Source organism: Rhineura floridana, chromosome 17, assembly GCF_030035675.1.
Source record: "Rhineura floridana isolate rRhiFlo1 chromosome 17, rRhiFlo1.hap2, whole genome shotgun sequence".
Lineage (NCBI taxonomy): Eukaryota > Metazoa > Chordata > Lepidosauria > Squamata > Rhineuridae > Rhineura > Rhineura floridana.
Window position 1 is genome coordinate 30,313,755 of NC_084496.1, and position 24,675 is coordinate 30,338,429.

A 24,675-nucleotide genomic window follows, 5' to 3' on the forward strand; every position below is an offset into this window, starting at 1 on the left:
ATACCTTTTCCTGGTTTGACAAATTGATTTTAAGGATGCAAATTATAGAATGCCTGGGCAGTGAGAGAGGAAGGAGTGTGCGAGTGGGATGAAAAGAATGGGGAGCGACTTCCGGGAAGGGTGACTTAGCCTGTGCCTGCTTTTGAGACGGGCTCCTGCCTCAAAAGAAGCTTATTCAGATATATCAGTCAGTTTTTTCTTTTTTTTTGACTGATTAAACTTCTCCCGGGTAGGGAGAAACGAAGAGATTAACCTCAAAGCCTATTTTTGTTGGGACGACCAGATCTCATTAATTTATGGGACGAGGTCCAGCCGACGAAGGTGGGACGGATTTTCAACAGCAAGCTCTATCTGATAAAGCGAACGTTCATCTTATCTTCTAAGAGAGAACGCACTAACAGGCAAGCACCCTTCTTTCTATATTTTTCTTTTACTTGACTTAAATTGTTGCTGTTTAAAAGAGATTTGCCAGATTGATCGGTTTTTGACATCTCACTGGGGAGCCGTAACTTCTCTCTGCTACGCACTAATTAATAGCTTATCTCTGTTTTTGTTGCAAAAAGCTGTCCTGGATTTGCATTCTAAAGATACACACAGAAGAGGGATTTCTATTCCAGATTTTTATTTTGAAAAATATTATACTGTTTTGAGACTACTCTCTTTTTGGTCTATTTTATTTTGACGAATCTGTTTCTTGACGATTGCCATTAATTGTTTCGATCCTGGGAACTGCATTTTGTTTACTTAACTATTGGAGAGATAAGGCTGTCTGCTCTGTTTATACTGTGATGTCACCAAGTTTGGAGTATTAACCCAATTGTTGCTGAAATAAGAAGTGGTTTTCCTATATTTTTCTTTTAAAATGGCAATTAAGAAAGTGGCTGAGAATCTGGAAATAACTATGTTTCAGAAAATAATGGATGAGATTGAGATAACGAAAATTGAATTGAGTAAAATGAAGCAGGAGATTAAAGATATAAGGGTCCCTGTGAGAGAGGTGACCCTGGAAGGGGTCCCTGTGAGAGAGGAGACCCCGGAGATTGGAACAGGGGTCCCTGTGAGAGAGGAGACCCTGGAGACTGGAATAGGGGTCCCTGTGAGAGAGGAGATCCCGGAGATTGGAACAAACGTGGAACAGGAACAAGATTTGGAGTCTATGGACTTTAGAAATAAAATCTATTGTTTGGAACTCAATGTTATCTCTGAAGAAATTAATGAAGATTCTAGAGATAAAGTTATCAATGGCATGGATTATCTTCTGGACTGGAATGATGTGATGGAGCCCAATATAGAGAAAATCTATGGAATTAACTGCAGCCATGTGACAATGGAAAAACTTTTAAGAGATGACCCAGTGTATTTTGAAAAAAAGAACAGAGATATGATTTTACAGCAGTATTTCAGCAACTTATTCAGAATGGATGGCAAGAAAATATTTGGGATAGAGGTAATTCCCATCAGACTCTTACTATATGACTATGGCTTTGACAGCAAGATTATTATGGAATACTGATAATGGAAGATTGGATATTGAAATTACTGGACTTAACAAGACTACTGAAGATGGAAGATGGAAAATGGAACTAATAGAGATAATAGAACAATGGCTACTGAAATTACTGAACCTAACAGATTCTGATGTGATGGATTAATTGAAATGTTTATTTTGACTATGGTTATGACAATAAGATTATCATAATTAGTAATGAGATGGATTAATCGATATGCTTATCTGGAAAAAAAAAATTGATAGATATATTTCTTAAAGAATTGAAACCTCTCTTTGACTTTTTGTGGAAAGAATAAAGTAATGTTTATGAGATTTGATGATTAAGTAAGATAACTACTGGAGGAAAGTGATTTTATAATATGACTTAAGAGACAGGATTGCTATATATTATAGACTTATAACTGATTTGATCTTTGACAAATGGGAAGTCAATATTTTACTCTTTATTTTTTATTTTTGTTTTTTTTTCTTTTTTTCTTTTTGTTTAACTATTTTTGATTTTGTTTTTTGTCTTTGAATGTTTTATGATTTTGTCTTGTATGTTTTATGAAAATCTGAATAAAAATTATTGAAAAAAAAAGAAAAGAATGGGGAGCAAAAGATATGTGGGGCTGGGGTGGGCAGTGAAGCCTGGGCGTGAGAATATGGGGGCAGACAGGGAGCCTTACTGAATGAAGCGGGTCCCCATCACCATCGCTGCCTCAGCTCACTCATTTCTAAGGCCTTGGCATTAAACGCCCTCTGTGTCTGTACTATCGCTGTTGTGGGTGTCACGCACAACACAAAGCACAGAACAGGCCATGGACAGACTATCACCAGTGCATAACTCCAAGGCACAAGAGCTTCCACTGGCTGCCCATACGCTACCGGGCCAGGTTCAAGGTTCTTGTATTCATTTACAAGGCCCTTAACAACTTGGGTCCAGGATACCTCAAGGATTGCCTGATCCCTTGCATCCCGGCCTGAACACTGAGGTCTTCAGGGGAGTCACCGTTAGTGGTCCCATATGGCTTGGATGCACAGCTCATATCTACTCGTATTGTGGGCCAACTTTTATGGCACTCCCTTCCAGTTAAGGTCAGATGCTCACTCACTCCCTGCTGATCTTCCAGCACCTACTGAAGACGATTTCATTCCAGCAACGAATTCTGATTTTATAAGTTTAACTGAGTTTTATTCTTATTGTATTGAGTGACTTGCATACCACTAAGAGACAACTGCAATTAAGCGGTCTATAAATTGTTGAAACAAATAAATGATAATAATTAATAAGATGGCTTTATTTTTATTGAAGCCACTAATAAGACTTTAACTCTACTAATGAGCTGATCAGAGACAAGATATTATTTCAACCTCCTTAAACATATTTTTGGGACATTTTTGTCCTATGACCATAAGAACTAGTAACCTTATATTACTTTATATTACTTTTTAAATATTTATTTATTTATCATTTTATTTATATCCCACCCTTCCTCCCAGCAAGACCCCAGGGCAGCAAACAAAAGCAATAAAAACACTTTAAAACATCATAAAAACAGACTTTAAAATATATTAAAGCAAACCATTTTTAAAAAACATTTTTAAAAGCTTTAAAACATCTTTTAAAAATTAAAAGGTTAAAAACCATATTAAAAAACAATTCCAAGACAAACGTAGACTGGGATAAGGTCTCAACGTAAAAGGCTTGTTGAAAGAGGAAGAGGAAAAAATGTGAAATGGGGGAACTGGAGACTGCCAAATCTCAGCACTACCCCAAATCCCCCTACTCTGAGGACTGGGAAGCCCTGAATGTAACAGCGGCCAAAAGCAGCCATGCAAGTTCCATTGCTGCCCCCACGGCCCCCTAAGAGCAATCAAGGAAATGGTGCCACTGATAGACAAAGAAGAGTGATAGCTGTGCTGGACGATGACTTCATAGACTATTTGCCCACTCAGATCCTACAGCTCTCCATGAGAACCAAATCCTTAAAGTAGCTCTCACATCATCCTTTGGTGCCTGCAGACTCACCATAGGGATGGCCTGCTAGCCACATTGATGAGCTGCCAGTCCTGGGTATCCATGGGTGAGGTGCCAGGTGTGATACTGGGTCAGCAGACCATCGCCCTGAGCCAGTCAAGGGTGGCCCCCCAGTCACCATGAGGTTGGGGTTCAAACCATTTGCAGTGCAGCTGTTGGGATGTATCCGAGCAAAGTCAGCCAGTTCTTTGCTTTCTCTGAGGGGAAAGAAAGAAAGGGGTTAGAAGCTAGGACAGCCTTTGCCAACCTGGTGCCCTCCAGATGTTTATACTACAACTCTCATCAGCCACAGCCACAACTGCCATGTTGGGTGAGCTGATGGGTGTAGGACTCCAAAAGATCTGGAAGGTACAAGGTTGATGAAGGCTGAGCTAGAGGCACAGACGCTCCAGGGTATAAAATTGTCAAAATATAAACTGGGGGGGCGGGGACGGAAAGAGTACACATTCCTGATAAACAAAGTCAAACAACCATGCTTTGAAATTAGGAAAGCCAACAGACTCTCCAGGCCTAAGGACACATAACTGTCCTCCCTGTTATTCTTCCGTTGTTACACTTGCCTCTCTCTACCTGCCCTGTGTTTCTAAAACAATGTTTTCCCTATCTGAGATCCAAACCATTACTATTTGTATTTATTTTAGTTTTAGACCATAAATATTTGGTCACTGAAAGCAACTGAATGTTGAAACATGTCTGTTACATTTTTAGGACCATTATTTTTAATTGGCAGTGGCCTGTAAGTGGGATAATGAAGTGCTTTCCTTTTATTTATTTTATATAAATTATGAATTTTAGAATAGCCTTCCCCAACCTAGTACCTTCCAGATGTTTTGGTCAACAACTCCTGTCAGCTCCAGCCAGCATTAGGATATGAAACTGGGGCTGATGGGGACTATAGTTCAAAACATTGAAGGGCACCACTCGGGAAGGCTGCTGTAGAATGCCAGCTTCACGGGGCATGGACCTGCCTTTTCTGCTTATGCTGAAAGCAGGGGTGGGCAACTTCAGGCTTGTGGGATCTACTTTGTTTCTTACTAAAAAATACCACTACCCTTGAGGTCCACTAACCAGTACCAGGTGCAAAATAGTGGCTCAAGGGAGCCAGACATACCCTTAAAATTAAGGAAGAGGGTGCCTCTGAACACATGCTCAGCCCAGGAATTTGTTTTCAGCACCAGAAAAGAGCTCACAGTCCTTTTGCACACTTAGATATCCATTCAATGCACCCTTTTTTGAGCTGCCTAATTTGGATGGGGTGGGGTGGTTTTTTGCTGTCGCTCCTACCGTTCAACAACTGGGAGTCAGAAATTCCTGCTGACCTGCTGCAGATCACACAGGAATCTACCAATAGATCCTGATCTACCATTTGCCCTCACCTGCTGTTAAAGCAACAGGTACAATAATGGTACTATATGCCTAATTAATCATAACTTAAAATTCAAAGTCCATGACATTACAAAAAAATGTTTGAACTTCAAGATCTGCTTTGATGCTCTGATACTGGGGGGCATGTTATATAGCTGACATCTATTCCAAGACACAGGAATTAAAGGAAGAACATCCAAAGAGGCCAGCTGCTGGGTCAGATCAAAGGCCATCTAGTCCAGCCATTCTGTTTTCCATCGTGGCCAGCCTGAAGCCAATGGGAAGCCCACCAGCAGGATAGAAAGGCAATAGCTTGCATTTCCCCGAGACTAGTATTTAGAGGCAAGTATGTTCCTTCAGCCACCATTTGCTTTGTCCATTCTTCCACCAATCACAATATTCAAGGGTGAAGAAACCACTGAACAACTGTCCCTGCCCAGGTCATTCCTACATTCACACGTTCCTAGGACAGCAGCTGCAGAGAAGCCATCCGCACACGACAAGGTGCACCAAATAAAGCCCCCATCATGAAAGGTCACCTGAGGAGCTTCTCCTGGTCTCGTTCCAGACGACTTGCCAGGAGATGGCTGTCTCGATGGCGCGGCCGATCATCCCCACAATCCTCATCTGAGCGTCCATGGCCTAAAAAGTACCAGCAAAGTACAGTTGACAAGACCAACTTCATGTTTGTGCTCAGGAATGGAAATCAGTCAAGCAAATACAGTTGGGATTCATTCACATTGTTGTCGTTTGGAGCTTTTAAAGCTGCAGATTTAAATTCATGACTTTTTTTTACATTGCTTTGACATTTCCTTTTCACTGAAATGAACGTAAGTTATGTAAGTTACATAACATATGCAACTTATGTTAAATAGTGGACAGCCAGACGAATAATGTAATATTTGGGAGAACTGAACTGCATCCCTACCTCCAGCAGAAAGAACCTGGGAACTGCCATTTAAATTTTCCACAATGCCCTCTGATATGGCATCAGACCAGGGCACTGTGAAAAATTAAAATGACACCCACACATCTTATTTCAATTTCCCAAATGTCCCAGAGTAATATTGTATTAGCAGCATTGCAGGGCGTTTAAAAGGTGGCCCAACTGCCTGGAACAATCTCTTTACAGAATCACCTTTGCACAGCTGCATCTCACAATTACAAAAAGTGAACCTGGTATGTGTTTAGAAGCCCCTCTGTGCATAAATCTGCACTGGCTGCGACACTGTGAGTGCTTTTGCAGGTCAGCATAAGGCAGCCTTTCCCAATGAGTGGGCCACCAGATGTTGTTGGACCACAACTCCCATCAGCCTCAGCCAGCATTGCCAATGGTCAGGAAAGATGGGAATTGTGGTGCAACAACATCTGGTGGCCCACTAGTTGGGAAAGGCTGGCACAAGGTAACTTTCAATAGCTTCACGGGAAAGAACCAGCAGAAGATGTTTAGTCAACTAGGGAAGTCATGGGAAATCTCTCCAGGGATGTTTGAGAAGTTATAGCAATCTACCTGTCAAACATATATGTCCTAACTACCCTCACTACTTCTGTAAATGACCTACACTATTAACCTTTTTGTGTGAAGCAAGCAGAGATGCAGTCAGCTTCCACCATGCAATGACTGCCTATTCATGCACACTCTTAGGGCCAATTTCCAGACAGGAATTTGGAGGTGCAGTGTACAAAATCAGCCACATGTACCTGGCCCAAAAGGTGACAGAGATGGCAACCTTGTCATTGATTGGATACATGAACCACCAGCACCACCACGAGTTGCCCTCATGCAAGTGTGTGCATTCCTGTCAACTGCCGAACTGCCTATCCAATGCTTATCCAACGGAATTACTTGCACTGCTATTTGCAAACACAGGGGGGCATGCTTCCAACACTCCACTTGTACATACATTTAGATGCAAGTTCACCAGAGATGAGACGCGCGACGCATCTATTCCCAGTGATCCGGTGAGGTTCAATGGTCTTATATGGACCCCTTGCTTTAGAAGGCAATGTGTATTGCTTCACTGTCTCCATAGTGAGGTAAGCCAGACCTCTTGCTCATTCTGCGAGTAGGGCCCTGGCCTTCACCCCAAAGTCTTATCCTGGCAGCAACACTGTCTTTGCATTTGAAAGACCTTGAAAAGGGAGGTAAACCCTGGAGTATGACAACTCTAGCATCCCACGCTAACATTTTAACAAGGCATCTCTAAAAAAGTGGTGCTGGTTTTCTAAGGACAGGTATTTCACCCTCACCCCCCCCCAAAAAAAGGAGGGCCACCCCTGGTAAAAAGGGACCTGGGAACTGCACAGAGACTTCAGGAAATGGTCCTTGAAGTGAGAACAGAGAGTGCCACAATTTCCAGAAGGGTAGCCATGTTAGTTCCTTGTTGCAAAAGCAATCTTGTGGCACCTTAAAGACTGGCAAATTTATTATGGCACTAGCCTTCATGGACTGCAGTTCACTTCAGCACATGCATGAAGTGTTAGCCTGATTTGCAGGTACATATATATATGTGGGGTACACATATACATATGGTTGTGGGGGTGGGAGGAGGAGATTGTAAACAGTAAAATCAGAAGGAAATGAAAAGCAGAAAAGTACAGATGGTGATAATTACGTTATTAACAGTGGCCATGCGCCAGAACAACAAAACTAGTTGTTGGTGAAACACTGAGAGCAAGGAAGACAGATCCTTGGCATTTTAGTTTCCCAAACCTCCTTATCAAGGGTTCATCTACACCAAACCTTTTTTGCATTATGTGCCATATTCCACAACTAAAATGCTGTGTATCTGATGCCAGCTGATTCTGGGTTATCTTAGTGCTCCCTAAGCCCCACCAACAGCCAGTCTCCATCAGCCTAGGGGTCCACCACCACCACACTCGGTGACCCATATTTATTTATTAAAAATGTCTGGCAGCTTGTCAGGAGCTCCTGAGTTGGTGTCGGCCTCCGGACTCCACCTGCCCTCTCCAGTGCCACTCTTGTGCATGCCACATCAGCTTTGGAAGCTGCTTTAACAAAACAAGCCCCTGCTTTGATGTTTATTTTGCAAGCAACATTATTATTTCAAACTATTTGTTGTTACAGTGGTTCATTATGGAGTTCCACGCCTACTACAAATAACAAGGGGGGGAGAGGACAACCAGCGCAGAGTCCTTGCCCTCTTTCACTTGCACATAAACATCACCCCATTCCTGCAACAGGACAGCCCCCCTGCCCCCAATTTACAAGTCAGCAATTGTCTCTCACAACTCAATGGCCAGTCTTGTCTTTATAAAATACGCTGACGTGACGCATGACGCGCATATGAAATTCAATCAGTTATGCACAGACTACAGTAGAGAAAGTGGAGAGAAATCTTAGGCCCCGTTTCCTTGGCAACCAATGCCCTGCATTAAATACGTGTAGGTTTACTTGCCAAATACTACAAGATTAGCCCAGTAAAGCCCTTGCTTTTCTCTGTTTAAAAAGGTTTTGAACACTCAAGCACCCTCCACTCGGTGCAAGCAAGCTAATGTTATTAGGAGAATGCCTCTTGGTGTACAAGGACAGGAAAAGGGTGGACATTGGCGGGGCAGGGAGGGGGAGAGAGAGAGAGAGAGAAAGGAAGGCCTTGTTTTCTTTATGAAAGCCAGCTCCATTGCTTAGCAACAGCCTGGGCAGCCTGACAGAATGCAACCCTTGTTTGCAGGCCTTTAGTTCTGCTCAGTAAATTACATTTAACGCAGCCGGAGGGTGGGGGGGATAGACACAGAGCAAGGCTGGGGGGCCCTTCAGACCGGCTCAAACAAACAAATCTCCTCCGCTGGCTACCAGACCTGTCTCTTGGCTCCAGCCAAAGCAGAGACAACAGGGCCGAGGCTGTGGGAACCAAGAGTGAGGTGGAGCAGAGGACGGGTGCCAGCAAAGAGGAAAAAACGAGCCCCTGAAACAAAAGCACCGCGGCAGACGGATTGATAGATATCCAAGTCTCTCTTTTTCCGAAAGAAAGGAGGAGGGAGGCAGGGAGGGATGCTTCCCTCGTCAGGACGAACAGATCTGCCTCACTCATGCTCTCTCACAGCGGCCAAGCAGTCGGCGTTGTCCTGCTGCCCCAAATCATCTTGTGCGTCTTGGCACAGCCAGTGAAGAATGGAGAAGCAGGCAGTTGTGGCAGAAGGATATGGCCAGGCTGAAGGGACACTGATGCACACAGGAAGGCGCACGCCTTGGGAGCTGGTGGCAAAAATGACCCCCCCCCCCAGGTGACTGGAGATTCGTTTCAGTCATAAATTTAAGGAGCACTCTGCAAATCCGATAATTAAAATCCCTTCTCTCTCTCTCTCTCTCTCTCACACACTCACACACACACACACACACACCCCTACCTCCTTTCCAAGTCTGAGGAAACATCACATTGCCTCAGTTGGTATACAATAAATAAATAAATCCCTTCCATTTCACAAGCCAAATTCTGTATGCATTTTAACAAGACTAGGAGTCATTTTCATCCAGGGACCCCACGTGCTAAATGTTAAAATTGGCCAGTGGGCAACATGGAGTTTTTCTCATGGGGAGGGAGGTAAACAGACCACCTGATAGTTTTATACATTTAATTTTGTAAAAAAAAAATTGTGAAAGTTATATCCACCATGGCACCCTTGAAGGCCTTTAGTGGTGCCTCCAGCAGGTAGCCCAAAATCTGAGCTTTCATTTATTTATTTTTTTAAAAAGCCCCTTTGCCTTCCTAGATAGAAAGCCATAGAGCAAAATGTGCAGGTACCCTTGTAAGCAATTTCTGTGAAATGTGACCGCCTGGCTGCTCCGGCCTGTCAGTCTTATTAGCCAATGAGGGAAGTCAGAGCTGTGATTGATAAGCAAATTGTCTGGGCACCAGGGAATAGGAATTCAGCCCTATAGTCAGCATTCCTTATTAAGAGGGGCAGCCACAGTTCGGGGAGTAAGCGCACAGCATCAGCCAAGACCCCTCACTGCCACTGTTGAAGAAGACGTGAGGGCCAGGGGAAGGAGAAGGCAGTGACCTTCTTTCTCACTCCTCCAAGCAGAGAGTGTGTTAACTTTTATAATGGGCTATGTAAACGTCAAGTTAGCAGAAAATTTAGTACGAATACCAGGAATTAAATTATTGGCTTTTTCCTAAGAAAAAAGGATGTTCCAGATACAGTGAACAAGGCGATACCAAAAGGTGAACTCCTCCTTGAGGGTCCCTCCTTCTAGTCCTGTTCCCGACCTTTACATTTTCCTTGTGTACAATCAAGGGAAAACTTTTTAACTAGTTGCTATATAAAGGACTAACTAGGCAATTAGAAACTAATTGTGGAAAGCAATTGAATATTTTTTTACTGAGCGCTGAATTTATTTTTCTTCCCAGAAACACTGAAAAGACCTCATGCTGAGCTCAGAAATTAGGCCTGAGTTACAGCGTAGGTGGCCAGCCAGCTAGTCAGCCAACTGTAGTGTACACAGCAGTGTTTCTATTCTTCTAGGGTTATTTTCATCCTTTGCCATCAAGGACAAGAAAAATTAGGAAAAAATAGCCGCTATGATTGTGAATATAGTGTGTGCTTTAAAAGAGTATAACTAGCAGATATTTTTTCAGATCACTTTAAGTTATGTCTTTATTTCATCTTGTTAGCAATAAGCACACAATCCTACTCTACTCATCATAAAACCTGCAGAATAAACAAACTCTTACTTCCTACTGCAGGCAAACAAACATGCTTCTTTATAGCTGGCTGGGAAGAAAACACAACTGAATCTGAAAAGCAGAGTAAAGGAAAGTCCAAGGGTTGGGGTATAACTCTAGCCTGTAATACAAAGTTCTAATATTTAATTCCTCAAGGGTCATATTACTATACAGGCTTTCCCCTGCCCCCAGGATCTTGAGTAACTATAGGATGATTGTATCATGAAAAATCCACCCTCAAGTGCCTAAGGCTTGCTAGGCAGGGTGAGTCAGCCTTAGCCACAAGTCACTGAATTTTTCGAAGGATCCTATTCTTAAATTATTCCTGTTCTTAAAAAAAGAAAAAAAGTATCATTCTTTAAATGGAGGATGTCAACAACTGTGATGCCACAAATTAAAAAGACAATTTTCAAAAACATCCAGGGCGGGAACACAGCTCGGGGGGGGGTACCCATTTGCTCCACCCTGGCTACAGAGCTACTGTTTTGCCTCCCTTTTAGTGCATCTTTCCTGCTTCTGTCTTTTTTCCTAGTCCTTGGAATCTCCATAGTTCCTTTCCTTTCTCTCTTGCAACCAGGATGCATCATTCATATGCTGAGTTTGCCTGAGATCAGGTAGTGCTTAGAAGTTTTTTTTCTGCAAATACCACTATGCAATTAAGCGTGGATGAATGTTAAAGAATCCTGCTTCTCCCCAAAGACAAATGCGAAAACTTTACAAAGAGGTTTAGGCATATCTCCTGCTTTGCAGGAGTTAAAGACCAGAAACTCATTAAGAATTTACTGTATAACTTACAGTACAGTGGTATACAAGTCTACTCAGAAGGGAATCTTTGTGTTTAATGAAGCTTACTTCCAGGTAAGTGGGCACAAGATGGCAGCTTAGGCTTTGGTTTAGGGGTGCATTGGGGAAAAACAGGGTTCTTGTGTCTTCAACAGCTGTATGGCAGGCAGAACTTCAACAGGTCGAGCCTTTTCTGGTAGGGAAAAAAATTACAGGAAAAACTTCACCATGGCTAATTATGTGTTCTGTCACGATCCCATGGCAGCCATTTCTGTTATGCCACACTCTTATGGCAGCCATTTTGTGACTGGGGCCCCAGCCCTCTCTCAAAATTTGAAATGTGCCCTTAGGTCCAAAAAGGTTGGCAACTCCTGCAATAAAGATAACATTGCACAGAACCTCATCTTTGGCATAGTGATATTACACATAATTCATGCTATAATATTTTGAACAAAGCTTTTATTCAGTTTGGCTGAAAAATGGACAGAACTGCCTGCTCCCTCAAACCCAACAGTAATGGGAGCTGTTAGTGAATTCTGCTGTGGGTTTGATTTTTCATCTCTTTGCTTCTCTCTCATTCCTTTCCCTTCGCTATTTGCACAGCGCACCTCTGTGTTTATATGGTTCAAATTAAGTGTAGCCAATTAGTGACTCATTTAGACTCATTATGCTAGAAAAGGAACCCACATGCCCCAAAATACGTTTGTTTGTTTTTACCACAGCTCAGTGTTAGAGCACACACTTTGCACGAGATCGCAGGCCTGATCCCAGGTTAGCAAATGCTGCAAAAGACCCCAGAGAGATGCTACTAGACAGAGTCAACAGGACTGAGCTAGATGGGGAAACAGTCTCATCTATTATAAGGCAGCTCCCTACATTCCCCTTCTAGGGTCACTTCCAGGTGGAAATTTACTGTGGAATCAGTGCTGCTTATTCAGTTAAGTTTTTTGCAGTATCCACACAACATTGATGGCATCCAAGTGCCAGACTGTACTTTTTAGAATTTAATCCAGATTCTCCTTTAACGTGGAAGATCCAATCACCAAAAATAACCTATTAAACATCAGCAATCACTACTGGCATGGAAGCTTGTGAGCACCTTGTGTGTGGTGAGGATGGCAGCCCCTATTGAGGAACCTACTTCCTCTTGCTCCTTGTGATGTTCCTACATTAATGTATATATGGTAAGTGTTGGTTGTTTAGAAGATACATGGTAAGTGGAGTGAAAGAGGAGGGGGAGTGAATGGGCAGTAGAATGCTAGATGATTGGCTGAGTGTTTAAAATGGCTGAACGTATAAAAGGAAGAGGGAGAGTGGAATCTGGGGGGAGAAGAGAAAGAGTGGGTTGTTTGGTGGGTTTGAGAGAGTGGTTTGCCAGGAGAGAGTGGAGAAGGAGGGGGTGGAGTTCGGATTAGTATTGAGTAAAACCATATGCTTATGTGCCTTAAGAAGAAATCTTGTTAATTTTGTTAGCTTTGTTATCTTTAATAAATACTTAATTTGGTTTACCAAAGGCCTGATCCTTGGCTGGGGTTTCACAGACCAGAAGGGAGGGTAAGGTAATGACCAAGGCTGAAGGGAAACTGTAACAAATGGTGGAAGCGGTGAAGAGAATAACAATACCAGTATTCAGAGTCTCTGGGACTACTGGTTATAGGACGTGACTGGTGGTGCTGCCTAGCAGGGGGATCTGTTGAGATCTGTGCTAGAGCGGGGAGAGAAGCCATAAGAAAGGGCAGTCCGGACTGGTGGAGTCCCTGGTGGTGCCTAGAGACAGGCAATAACCACGCGCAGGTAGGAACCTGACAGGGAGAGCCAGGGAAGGGCGTCACACTCCTCACCTGAGCGCAGCCTATGCCACTTTGCTTCTGGACAATATAAGCATGCCCCAATTGCCACATGTGTGAATTTCCTGGTTAGAAGGAGCTATTCTCTCAAGATCTTGAAACAGTACATGTGGAGGACAACCACAGAGACTGCAATTGCTGTACATTTATTATCTGTTTATTTCTAAAATGTATAGACCTTCTTTCATCACGTCAAAGTGATTCCAGGGCAGTTTCCAACAATACATAAAATAAAACACATATATACATTTGGCTTTTAAAAACAAAACAAATACAGATGTCTTAAGCAAGTCCTGTTTATCACTCTTGTGCAAGCTGGGCAAATATTGCACAAGAGCTGAGCATTTGAAACAAAAGAAACAGAAATGGACATTCCCCGCCGTCATCACAAGAACAAGCCTCCGTTTTGCCCATTTGTGAAGCACAGCAAGGAAGGTCGGGTGATGTTCGTTCTTCTCTTCCTGGGAATTTTTGTTGTTAAAAAAATGCAAGATATGCATGCACATAGGTACAGAAGTACCTGGTTGCATGCCCAGATTGGAAAAAGGAAGCGGAGGGTGGGGGACAAAAGACTGGGGCAGGGGTGCAAGAAAATCCTCGGGATATATTCCATCAAGCTCTGTTCACTGGAGGATGGCTAGCAGCAGAAAAGTACTATCCATGACTTACACATGTGGAAGCTCCCATGCCAAACACACATACATAAAATACTGGACTTCAAAGATCAGCTTGTGATATAAGGCCCCAGGCTGGAAGCACCGTAAGCCTTTTGATATTTGGCAGGGATCGATCATTTTTTGGAAAAGCTTTTTTACCCGGGTTTTTCAAATACACTCTGGGTCTATTCAGACATACAAGTGCCTCAGCAAGCTGCCTTGTACTCGGTGGCTGAAGTTGCTATAAAACACTGCAGGCCAGGAGTTGCCCACATGGTGCCCTCGAGACGTTTTGGGCTTCAGTTCCCACCGGCCTCAGCTTTCGTGGCCAATAGGCAGGGACAATGGAAGCTGTAGCCAAAAACATATGGAGGGCACCCTGCTGAGTACTCCTGCTACAGACACTCTGGAATCTGACTCCTACCGTGACAGGCTACTCGCCTACCTAGCCCAGTATGGCCTTTTGCATCTGGCAGTGGCTTGCCAGGCCAGGTCTAACACGGGGGGGCACCTCGGGCGGGCCAAATGCAGCCCCTCTAAGCCTCTCTGTGTGGCCCTCGGGACCCTTCCCCACCCACACCCCTATCAGCCCTGCTCTGCACCCTCCTTGAGTGTTTTCGTCGGGCTGGAATGCAGCCTTGAACGCTGATCGTGCCTCTGGCTTACTTGGAGGGAGGGTGAGAGTGTGGTGGTATATGGAAAGTAGCCTATAGTACAAAAGTAAACCAAAAACAGGGGTTGCCAAGCAAACAGAACAAATGTTGACTCCAGTTAGCAAAAGAACAGGTGTTCTTTCCCCCCTATGGCAACCTCCTCTTTAGATGTGCACATTAGCTGAATTAGCTCTTGTGAGAGCACGCGAGCACACACACACACATACACACACAGACTCCACCCCCTAGTCTGGGTCCCAACGGGCTCCACCTCCAAACATACCAAGAATTGCTGGACTCTGCCCCTGGGCGGGCCAAAAGCCACCACTTCTACCCACATCACATAACCCCAACGTCAGCTGAACTGAGCCACTGGGCTCTGCCACCACCTTTAGGCCAAAGATCAATAAATTGCCTTTTATTTAAAAAAAAAAAAAAAGTCAAATGACCAACACTATATAGATTTTAAGTAACACATGGGCATTGTACAGACACACCCCTTGAACTGTCACAATCATGCACGCTAAAGGTAGTGCTAAAATATGTCCAACACCATCAACTGCAAGTTTTTAGATTGTTTTAGAAGGCAGTGGCCAAGCAGATATCTACTTTTTAAATTCGGAACTGACCTAGCTAGGAGGAGCCTTGGATCCTACTGAATGCATCCTTTCCTGAAAGTAAGCTCCACTGAGCACAGCAGGGCTTACTTATGAGTAAACATATATAGATCAGTCTCTCTCTTGAACACATAATGTACACACAACTAAGTTCCATACTGATTTTGGGGATATCACAGTGACACCCCATGGCCAGTCTAATTCACTGCAAGTTCAGGAGATATTCTGTCTCGCCATAATGTCGGTTTCTATTCAACTCAATTGGTGATTACTAGTGATTACTGCACCTCCCATAAAAATGATATGTAGCTGCAGACAGATAAAGAGGCACTAGATTTAAGCGGGGGGGGGGGACGCCTAAAGTCTTTAAAAAACAAAGCAGAAGAGGGTCACAAGTAACTGTCCACGTGCCAGGTTGGGCAGAAGGCATTATGTGGTCTAAGGGACAGAACGTATGCAAAGGACAAAACATACAGAGACCTCCTTTGAACACTGAGAAAGCAAAATGGAAGGTTTGTGCCTATCTTTCTTCAGCGCCCCATGTAGCTCAGTAGATCCACTGCTTACTGAACTTAAACAAGCAGCAGTCCAGCCAAGGAGTTGGAGGTGAGGGTACTATCCTGTGTAAGAGTCATCTTAATTTTGTACCATGAAAAAAACTGAAACCTGTATATACATTATAACACAACATGAACTTTTCATAAAGTTCATTAGTGTGCATAATACAAATATAAGCATAAGCACACTACAAAGCAGTTAAGGTGTTGGACTACGACCCTGGAGACCAGGGTTCGAATCCCCACATAGCCATGAAGCTTACTGGGTGACCCTGGGCCAGTCACTGCCTCTCAGCCTCATGAAAACCCTATTCGTAGGGTCGCCATAAGTCGGAATCGACTTGAAGGCAGGACATCTACATTTATTTTTAGTGTCGGTTGCTAGGAATTCTGCAGTTTTTACAGACACCAGCTTGTTTTGATATGCAAGGTGTAAAGTCACATAACAATCGGCTGAACTCCCAACTGAGACAATAATAACAAACAGGAACTGAAATCTGGCATCTGGAAAATCTAACTTGCTCTCCTCTGGTGTTAACATAGCAACCATATGGATGGTTTACAATATTCTGCCAGTGTCCTAGCTTATGCCACAGTAGCCAGCCATAATTTGTGGCTAAAACAATGGGAAGTGGACCACTATTCCAAGGCTAGTCTTCTGTCTTCTCTTCCTAAGGGGGCAGACTTTTTGGAAAATCCCTTGACCCACTTCTGCTGGAAACTAGAGAGAAGAACAAGAGTGCCCCTAGGCATATGCAAAACTCCCAGCCAATTTTGAATTACAAAATTGCTTCATGTAGAAAGAAGAGGAACAACAATGACAATACTAAAAACTATTCTTCCCCACCCCCACTTGCCAGGAGCATCCAGACCTGTTGTACGTGATTATTATTATTATTAATTGCCCACCCTTCACCAGTAGGCCTCAGCACAGGTTACAGAAATGTTCCTGTGACCATCCAAATCAAGTTTAGAACCAGTGCTAAATATGCACATTTTGGGGCATTTTACACATAACAGCTGCCATGTGCAGGACACTCTCTCTGTTGTCTGTAATTGTGTGGCAACGTTTCACTGCACAGACTGTACAAGTCTAGCTGCGCATCGCCACTACAAGGCTGGCAGTGCCATGCTGAGTTGCATTCAACCCAAGCAGGATATCTTCACTTAAGCACATTGGAAGCTGCCTTAGACTTGGTCAGCTATGTGTCCACCTGTAATGGATGCTCTGACCAGCAGCTGCTCTCCAGGTCCTCAGACACCATTTCCTGCCATCTGCTAACCAAGACACTTGGTCTGATTTGAAAGCTGTCTCTGCACGACGGAACAGCCACCCTCAGCAGGAGGAGGAGGAGGAGGGCTCGCCTTTAGAGGTTGCCGAGCAGAGGCTAGAAGAAAGGCCCTCTAATCAAGGATGCTGTAGCAGTGGGCTTCTCGCATCGTCAGAGGGTTGGCTGGATGACCTCTGAGGTGCCTTCCAAATCTATGGACGCTGTAACCTACCAACTGGACACAGCTCTGCAAGCAACACCCTGCATTGCCCATTGCTGGGACAGAGGATTGTTACCCCCCTGTTGCCCTCCCCACCGCCTGACAATGCCCTACCTTTGACGCTGCTCAGGGAGAGGGAGCGATCACGGTCCACCAGGCTGGGGCCCAGCTTGTTGCCACCACTGTTGTCCTTCTGCCGAGCAACGGCCACAGCAATGCCCACTGGAAGATGCCTCACTTCGACCTCTCCCTGAGACCCAATGCTCTCGCGCCCAAACGACTTGGCACTCTCCGGCCTCTCAGCCTCCTTCTTCAGCTGCTTGTCAGCCTGGAGGGATGCCAGTGGCTGGATCTTGGACGGACCCTGCAGGGCAGGATCCAGCTTCATGTTGCCGAGGCCCCCAAAGGGGCTCTTCTTGCCACTGCCCTGCCGGGCAGCCGTCTCCTTGGCGAAGCTGCCGCTGTACTTGATGAGGCTTTGCATGGCAGACCCTTCGCCGTGAGAGGTAGGGTGGAGGCCTTCAGCGGCACCCCGGGGTGCCGTCGCCGAGGGCCTCTGCAGACCGCTGGGGTCGAGGTAGGCCTTCTTGGCTTCCTCCTCCACCCGGCTGGCATGGTTGTGCTGGGCAGCCAACACAGCCATCTGTGTGGTGGCAAAGTGGCCCATTTCAAAAGGCTTCCATTTCTGATCGGGAGGCTTCAGGTGCTGGCTGTGATCTAAATGTTGCCGGGAGGAGGAGGAAGAGGAGTCCAAAGTGCCATATGTCTTTGCTGTGTCCTTGCAGCCAGATCGCTGAAACCGGTCCCGCTCGCAGGAACGGTGCTCTGCCTCCAAGCCCAGTTTGAGCAAGTCTTTTGAGGTCAGGAATTCCCCCTGGCTTTCTGGGGAGTTTTGCCTTGGCCTGCTGAGGAACGTTTCTGAAGCCCCCTGTTTCTTTAGGGCCATGGCGTTGGTCCTGATCACAGAGCCTTTCTCCCTCAGAACATCCATTCTTCTGGCGTCGCCAGAGACAGGGAAATCTTGGGGCAACAGGTTGCGAGAGGCATCACCCAGGCACCTCTCCGGCAAGGCCTGCAAGACGCCCGCTCTGGCGGCGGCGGCAGGGACGTCCTTCTCTTTTGCTTTGCCGCTGTTGTCCCGGGCCTGCGAAGCAATCTGAATGGGTCCGTTCCTCTCATCGTAAGCCTCAACAGAAGGCACAAAGGTGGGGGCAATGACTTTGTGTTCCCTCCCAGGCTCCTTGGTCAAAGGGAAGATGGAGTACATGTTGGAATGCACGGGCTGGGGAGGGTATCCTGAGGAAGGGGTGACCTTCCCTGGTTGCGCTGGGGAGGGGCAACTGCAGGCAACATGCAAAGTGGGGGCGGCTGTGCCCATGGCAAAATCGCCTCTTTTCAGCCTGTCGGGGTGCATGTGAGGAGAAGGCCTCATGTTCTCATCGTGCCTGCTGGGGTCCTTGGCACAACGGTCTTGCTCGGAACCCAGCACTTTCCCCAGAGGGTCCCCTCCCCCGTTGCAGTTATTGAGCGAAGAGGTCTGCAACGGGTTCTTGGACTTTGGTTCTCCGCCAAGGGCCCCCCGATTTGGCATATGTTCAGCAAGGAACAGGGACGGCTGCTCCCCAGCCTTGGTGGCCTTTTCAGGGCCACTTACTTTCCGGTCGCTGTCGGGCTTCGTGTCCTGGGTGAGATCCACCACGCTGTGTGGTCGGGGCTCTTCTCGCAGCTTGCCCTCCTTCTTGGCCATGGGTATGGAGAGGTCACTGCGACACGCCCGCTCTTTGCCAGCAAGATCTCTTGTGCTCTCCTTGGAAGCCCTGTGCAGGTGCCCAGGATCCTTCTCGCGGAGCAGAGCGCTTGGTGTGTGGCTGGCCACCGTCCTTGCGGGAGGGCCTTGGGCGTGCAAAGCAGGCTGTCCCGCGTGGCCAGAGAGGTAAAATCCATCTACAAAACAAGAAGTGGGAAAAGACTTAGTCCTGAGCCTCTTTTGGAGACCAAGGCACTGATCTGGAACACACACCACAAACATTCAGCTTCACACTGCAGAAGCATCCTCATTCCTTAGATGAAAACGCACAGAGGAAAGGGCAGCCACATTGATAATGCATACAGATCTCTTCCTCGCTCTGGTCTGGGGCCGCTAACAGTCATTCTCTCTATTTCTGAGGTCCAAGCTGCAAGTACCATGGATTATGGCTGTAGACAAAATGGCACCACCCACATGGAGGACAGAGGCGGCATCAATTGGCTCGGGGAAGCCCCAAGGCTTGCCGAAGGATGTACATGATGAGGGGCAGGACAGAAACCCTCAACTAACTAAATGGAAAGGGACTGCCTTCAAGCCGATTCCGACTTATGGTGGCCCTACAAATAGGGTTTTCATGGTAAGTGGTATCCAGAGATGGTTTCACCATTGCCTTCCTCAGAGGCTGAGAGGCAGTGATTGGCCCCAAGGTCACCCAGTGAGCTTCATGGCTGTGTGGGGATTCAAACCCTGGTCTGCCAGGTCACAGTCCAACACTCTAACCACTACGCCACACTAACTAACTAATTAATAATTTTGTGAAAAAAATCTGTAGGGAAAAACCCCTAAGGGGTGGGAAATTTAAACAACAACCCAGTGAGTACAGGCCCATGTTCTGTGGCCACAGAATGCTGACTGACCATGTGTGTGAGTGTGCAGTTTGTGGAGTGGAAAACCAGGTAGGAGGCATGGGATGGAATCAAGTGGCTGGAACCCTGAAGAGCAGGAACTCCACACTGCAACATTTTGTTGCAGGTCCCACTTACAATCATATTAAGTGGGGAGAGTTAGATGAACAAGAGAGCATGCACAATACCTTCCTCAGCACTTAGGCCTTTTTAAATGGGGGGGGTAGACTCCAAATTGGGGTGGCGAATCTCTCATCTAAACAATATTTTTTTCTGCATCACCAAAGACTCCCCCAGTTTTGTCAGTGGCATAAAGGAAATTAGTTAAAGTAGCCATGGCACTGGGGGTGGGCAAACTGGTTTGATGCTCGCTCTCTCTGTCTAGCCCACCGCCTTGATGGGAATGCAAACATCTTATCAGGAGGTCCAGTCCACACAACATATTATAAGGCGGCTTCCTATCTTCCTATGACCTTTGGTGTAGTGGCACCAACCCTTTGGCATTCCCTCCCCTTAAATATTAGACAGGCACCATCTCTGTTATCTTCTCGCCCTGGGCTCCTACTGGGAGAAAGGCTGGGATATAAATCAAATGATAAATAAACAAACAAACAAACAAACAAATAAATAAAGTGAAGATGCCTTATACTGAGTGTATGGGGGCAGGGGGCATCCCAAGCCAGAGATCCCAGCAGTTATTGACTCCAGCGCTTTACTATCTTACCCAGCTATGTTGGGTGGGGCTGATGGGAGTTGTAGTCCAAAATATCTGGAGGGCATCAGATGGTTTTTATTTATTATTTGTAGGGTTTTTTTCCTTTTGAAAAAGAAACTGGTTGCTGAAGGCTGAGCTAGAGACACAGACGATCCAGGGTGTAAAACTGTAATTATGTATAACCTGGGATGTGGAAAGAAGGCCAGAGGACCATGCTTTAAAATGGCTTTGGACTACAATTCCCTTCAGCCCCAGAATCACACGGCCATGCTGGCTGGGCCAGATGGGAGTTGTGGTCCTAAACAGCGGCAGGGCACCACATTGGCATAGGCTCCCCTGTCTTCTGTTCCCAGTGCAAGTGTAGTGGACTGAGCACGCTCTGTACCTCAAGGGCTCCCTCTAGGCTGCAGTACCAGCATTCCATCAGCTGACCCATCCCAGTCCACCAGGCCTTATAACGCCCCATCCTCAGAGTTTGCTCCTCTGCCTGAGCAACTTGCCCCTGGTGTGAGACTGTGGCCAGACTAAGCTCCTTTGTGTCTGGCCTCCCAACCCTCTAATCTTTCTTTGCTGTTCTGGAACTCAGTCCCTACCTGTCTGGACCACACACCTGCTTCTGGCCCACTTGGACTGAAGTGCAATCAAGAAGGTTCTCCGAATGCTCAACCAAAACCTACCCTCCTATAACTGACGCCCGAAAGAACTCACCTTGCCCTCTGGTGGGCAGCAGAGAACACGACTTTGCTCTCTTCCATGCGGCAGCCCGTGGGCTCCTGCAAGAGTGCTATCATCTGACCCCATCCAGCTACTCTTCTCCAGGCTAAACTAACCCACTTCCTTCCACCTTTCCTCACAGGGCAACTTGTTTTCCATACCCCAGCCTTCTCTGTTGCCTTCTTTGAACCCGTTCCAATCTGTCTATATCCTTCTTAACGTGTGGCACTTATAACCGGGCACAGGACTAAAGATGGGGGTCTGACTCGTGCAGAATGAAGTGGAATGGCTACTTCCCATGGCTTGGAAATGATGGTGGCATTAATGCAGTCTCAGACTGCATTAGCCTTGTTGGCAGCGGCATCGTCCTACTGGCTCAGGTGCAACCTATGATCGACCTCAGAGCCTGGGGTTCTTTCTACACGTGAGTCTGTGAAGCTGTTGTCATGAGATAGGCCACTGCTCCAGCTACTCAGGCCTAGCCCTCTGGCTCTCCCAGGTCTTCAGCAGATGAATGTTTCCCCAGCCCCGAGACCCTCCAGTCCTTTCACAGGGAGATGCAAAAGACGGAATCTATCGCCTTCTACTTCCTGAACTTGTTTTCACTGGAGATGTCAGGAATGATACCTGGAACCTTCAGCGTGCAAAGGTTGGGCAGGCGGGATACCAGGCATACAGACATAAGCACAGCCTGCTGCTGAACCAGACCAAAGACCAGCATCCTCTTCTCGCAGTGGCCCACCAGATCTCTCTGGGAAGCCCACAAGAGCCCATTCCTGATATGCCAGCAGCTGCTATTCAGAAGCACCATGATGGTTGTGCTCTGCCACCACAGTCATGTGCTGCATGCTTCTGAAAAGCAGTTCCCAGTACTGACCTGAAAGCGAGAATGTTGTAGCATTCAAGTCCTGCTTGTGGGCTTCCCATGGGCATCTGGTTGGCCACTGTGAGAACCGGGTGCTGGACCAGATGGGCCATTGGCCTGAGGCTCTTCTTACATTCTTATGCACACTGCCTCCGACTGTGGAAGCAGAGCAGAGCCGTCATGGCTAGTAACCACCGGTAGCCTTATCCTCCAAGAATTTATCTAATCCCCTTTTAAAGCCACCCAAGTTGGCGGAGATCACGACAAGCCCAAAGGGGAGAGAGGGCGACTAACCTTTTGGAGACTCAAAGAGGCTGTGCTGCCCCAGCTGAGCAAGCAAGGGGCTCCCGCTGTTATGGGGCTCCAGGTGACTCAAAGGAATGTATGAGGGATACAGACCACTCGGCAGATGGGAGAAACCTGAAAAAGAAGGAAATACACATAAAGCATATTTCAGAAGAGCTGGCTGCTATTATCAGAGCACATCGCAAAAGCACAACAGAGGCCCTCGGCTGAAAGTGCACACACACTTTCACCCAGCTCCTGCGCTGGAGCGCCCAAGTGCTCACTACTGATACAGCAGAACACCCACCCACAAACAACCTCTACAGAACAGCTGCTACAGGGGGAGCAGACTGGAACCCACAGAAACTTCTGCTGCAAGAAGTTATCAGGTAGTCTTGTTAGGTGCCATAAACCAATTTGTCCTTTACCCTCCCTGTCTCACCATCCCCTTAGGAATAACAAAGCATTTGGTATAAGAGGACAGTTAAGGCACTTACAAATTTACCTGTGCACCAAAATGCATGACAATCACAAACTGAGGCACTCTGCAAGCAGCGAGCACCTTCTCCAGCCCCACCAGGGGCGCCAGCATACAACTCTGCCTCCTCCACACCCCTGCGCTCCCCCCACGTCTTTCAGCCCCAGGCGCCCCCCTATGAAGATTCCCTTCCCTTCCCTAGAGGTATTCTTTGGGTTACAATCTAAAACACAGGTGGCCAACATGGTGCCCTCTCCCGTCAGAGGTTGTGGACTCCAACCACCATCAGCCCCAGGCAGCATGCTGGTCTGGAATGCTGGGAGCTGTAGCCAGGAAGAATAGGCAGAGCCTTTTGAAGGGAGCAGGGACCCTTGGACAGTGTAGGGTAAGGGAGGGCAGGTCTTGAGAGGGTGGTGAAGGGTGCAGAGATGGACACAAGGCTGAAGACAGATAGGCAAGTGTCTGTTTCAGCCAGTGATGGAAAACCTTCCATTTCATAAATTCATTTGTATGAATCTGGATGCCTGTACAATATTAGGCAAGCTTTCAACATTTATACCTTTGTTTATTAGATACAAGCGTCTAAGATTACTCTCCTAAAGCATCAGAAAATTTTCCAATGCAAACTGAACATTTTCAGATGCAAAGTACCCTATGCAAGTTTTCCAGAATTCTGTCTTCCAGCAAGAAAAAGGCATGAGTGAACATGCATGAGATTGGCTGAGGTTAAAATAAATTCATCAGGCCTTTAGATTTACACGTAGAGCAAGCAAGCCTGATGTACCAATGACATCTGAACAGTTGCTGTGCTGGTTGCAGTACTAGCCAAACATGCACACGCTTGCGCTATGCAGCTCAAGACAAACTTTAGGAGAGGTCAGTAGTCACAATGGAGAGCTACAGCACAGAGGTCAAGATGGCCATTCAGCTTCTACCTGCAAAGGAAGACATCTGGAGCTTAAAGAACAATGGAAAGGGGGCTAAGTTGTGAATCACTCAGAGGACAGCGTTGGCTGGGAAATATATAAATGTTCTAAATAAATAAATAAGCAAGCAAGCACAGGTGAAACTGTAGAATTTCAGAATGCTTAGAACAGCCTTCCTGAAGCTGCTTGCCCTTTAGGCATTGTGAACTACAACTTTCATCGTCCCTGACAGTTGGCCATGCTGGCTGGGGCTGATGGGAACTGGACTCCAAAACATCTGGAGGGCACCAAATTAGGGAAGGCTAGTGCAGAAAGGCAGTCCCAATCAGTGGTGGTCTGCATTACTTGTTGGTTTTGAGCCCAACCACATCCACCTTCTCAGAAGAGCATGCCAAGAAGCTGGCAGCCGCCACGCTGACAGTTAGTGACATTTCACTGAAAAACGGGTTCCCCAAAGTGGCTAACGGCCAACATTAGAGCAAGGCTTGCTTAATCCTCTTGTGCAACCATGTCGGCCACAGTGACGGGCCTGTGGCTGCTGAAGGGAAGGAAGAACTGCAGCGTGTGGCAGAAATCTCCCTTCCCAGATTCCTGCCTACTTCCTTCCAAATGTTCTGCCTGTGCACCACAGCTGGCTCTGACCTCTGCAATCAGGGAAACGGGTCCACAACTGCTGTGTCACATGACCCATCTCTTTCTGCACGGGGCTGTGGTTGGAGCGGCCCAAATCTTGAAACGATCTAAGAACGTGAGCATTGTGGTCAGGGTTAGTCGCGGAAAGGCGGTCGTACACAGCGGGCCAGGTTTGGGGCAGGATGAACAGAGCCACTACAGGGCCACAGATCTTGCAACAG

General features: G+C 46.3%; 1 protein-coding gene across 8 annotated transcripts in view; it reads right to left on the bottom strand.

Annotated features, from left to right (window-relative positions):
* TNRC18 (trinucleotide repeat containing 18) overlaps positions 1 to 24,675 on the bottom strand; it is a 125,506-nt gene that overhangs the window by 65,454 nt on the left and 35,377 nt on the right. For all 8 annotated transcript variants that reach the window (XM_061599383.1, XM_061599386.1, XM_061599385.1 and 5 more), the window contains exons 3-6: positions 22,427 to 22,552; positions 17,301 to 19,130; positions 5,435 to 5,537; positions 3,522 to 3,727 (exon numbers count right to left, since the gene is read on the bottom strand). In XM_061599383.1, the coding sequence (XP_061455367.1) occupies positions 3,522 to 3,727; positions 5,435 to 5,537; positions 17,301 to 19,130; positions 22,427 to 22,552 (2,265 nt within the window). The remainder of the gene's footprint in view (positions 1 to 3,521; positions 3,728 to 5,434; positions 5,538 to 17,300; positions 19,131 to 22,426; positions 22,553 to 24,675) is intronic.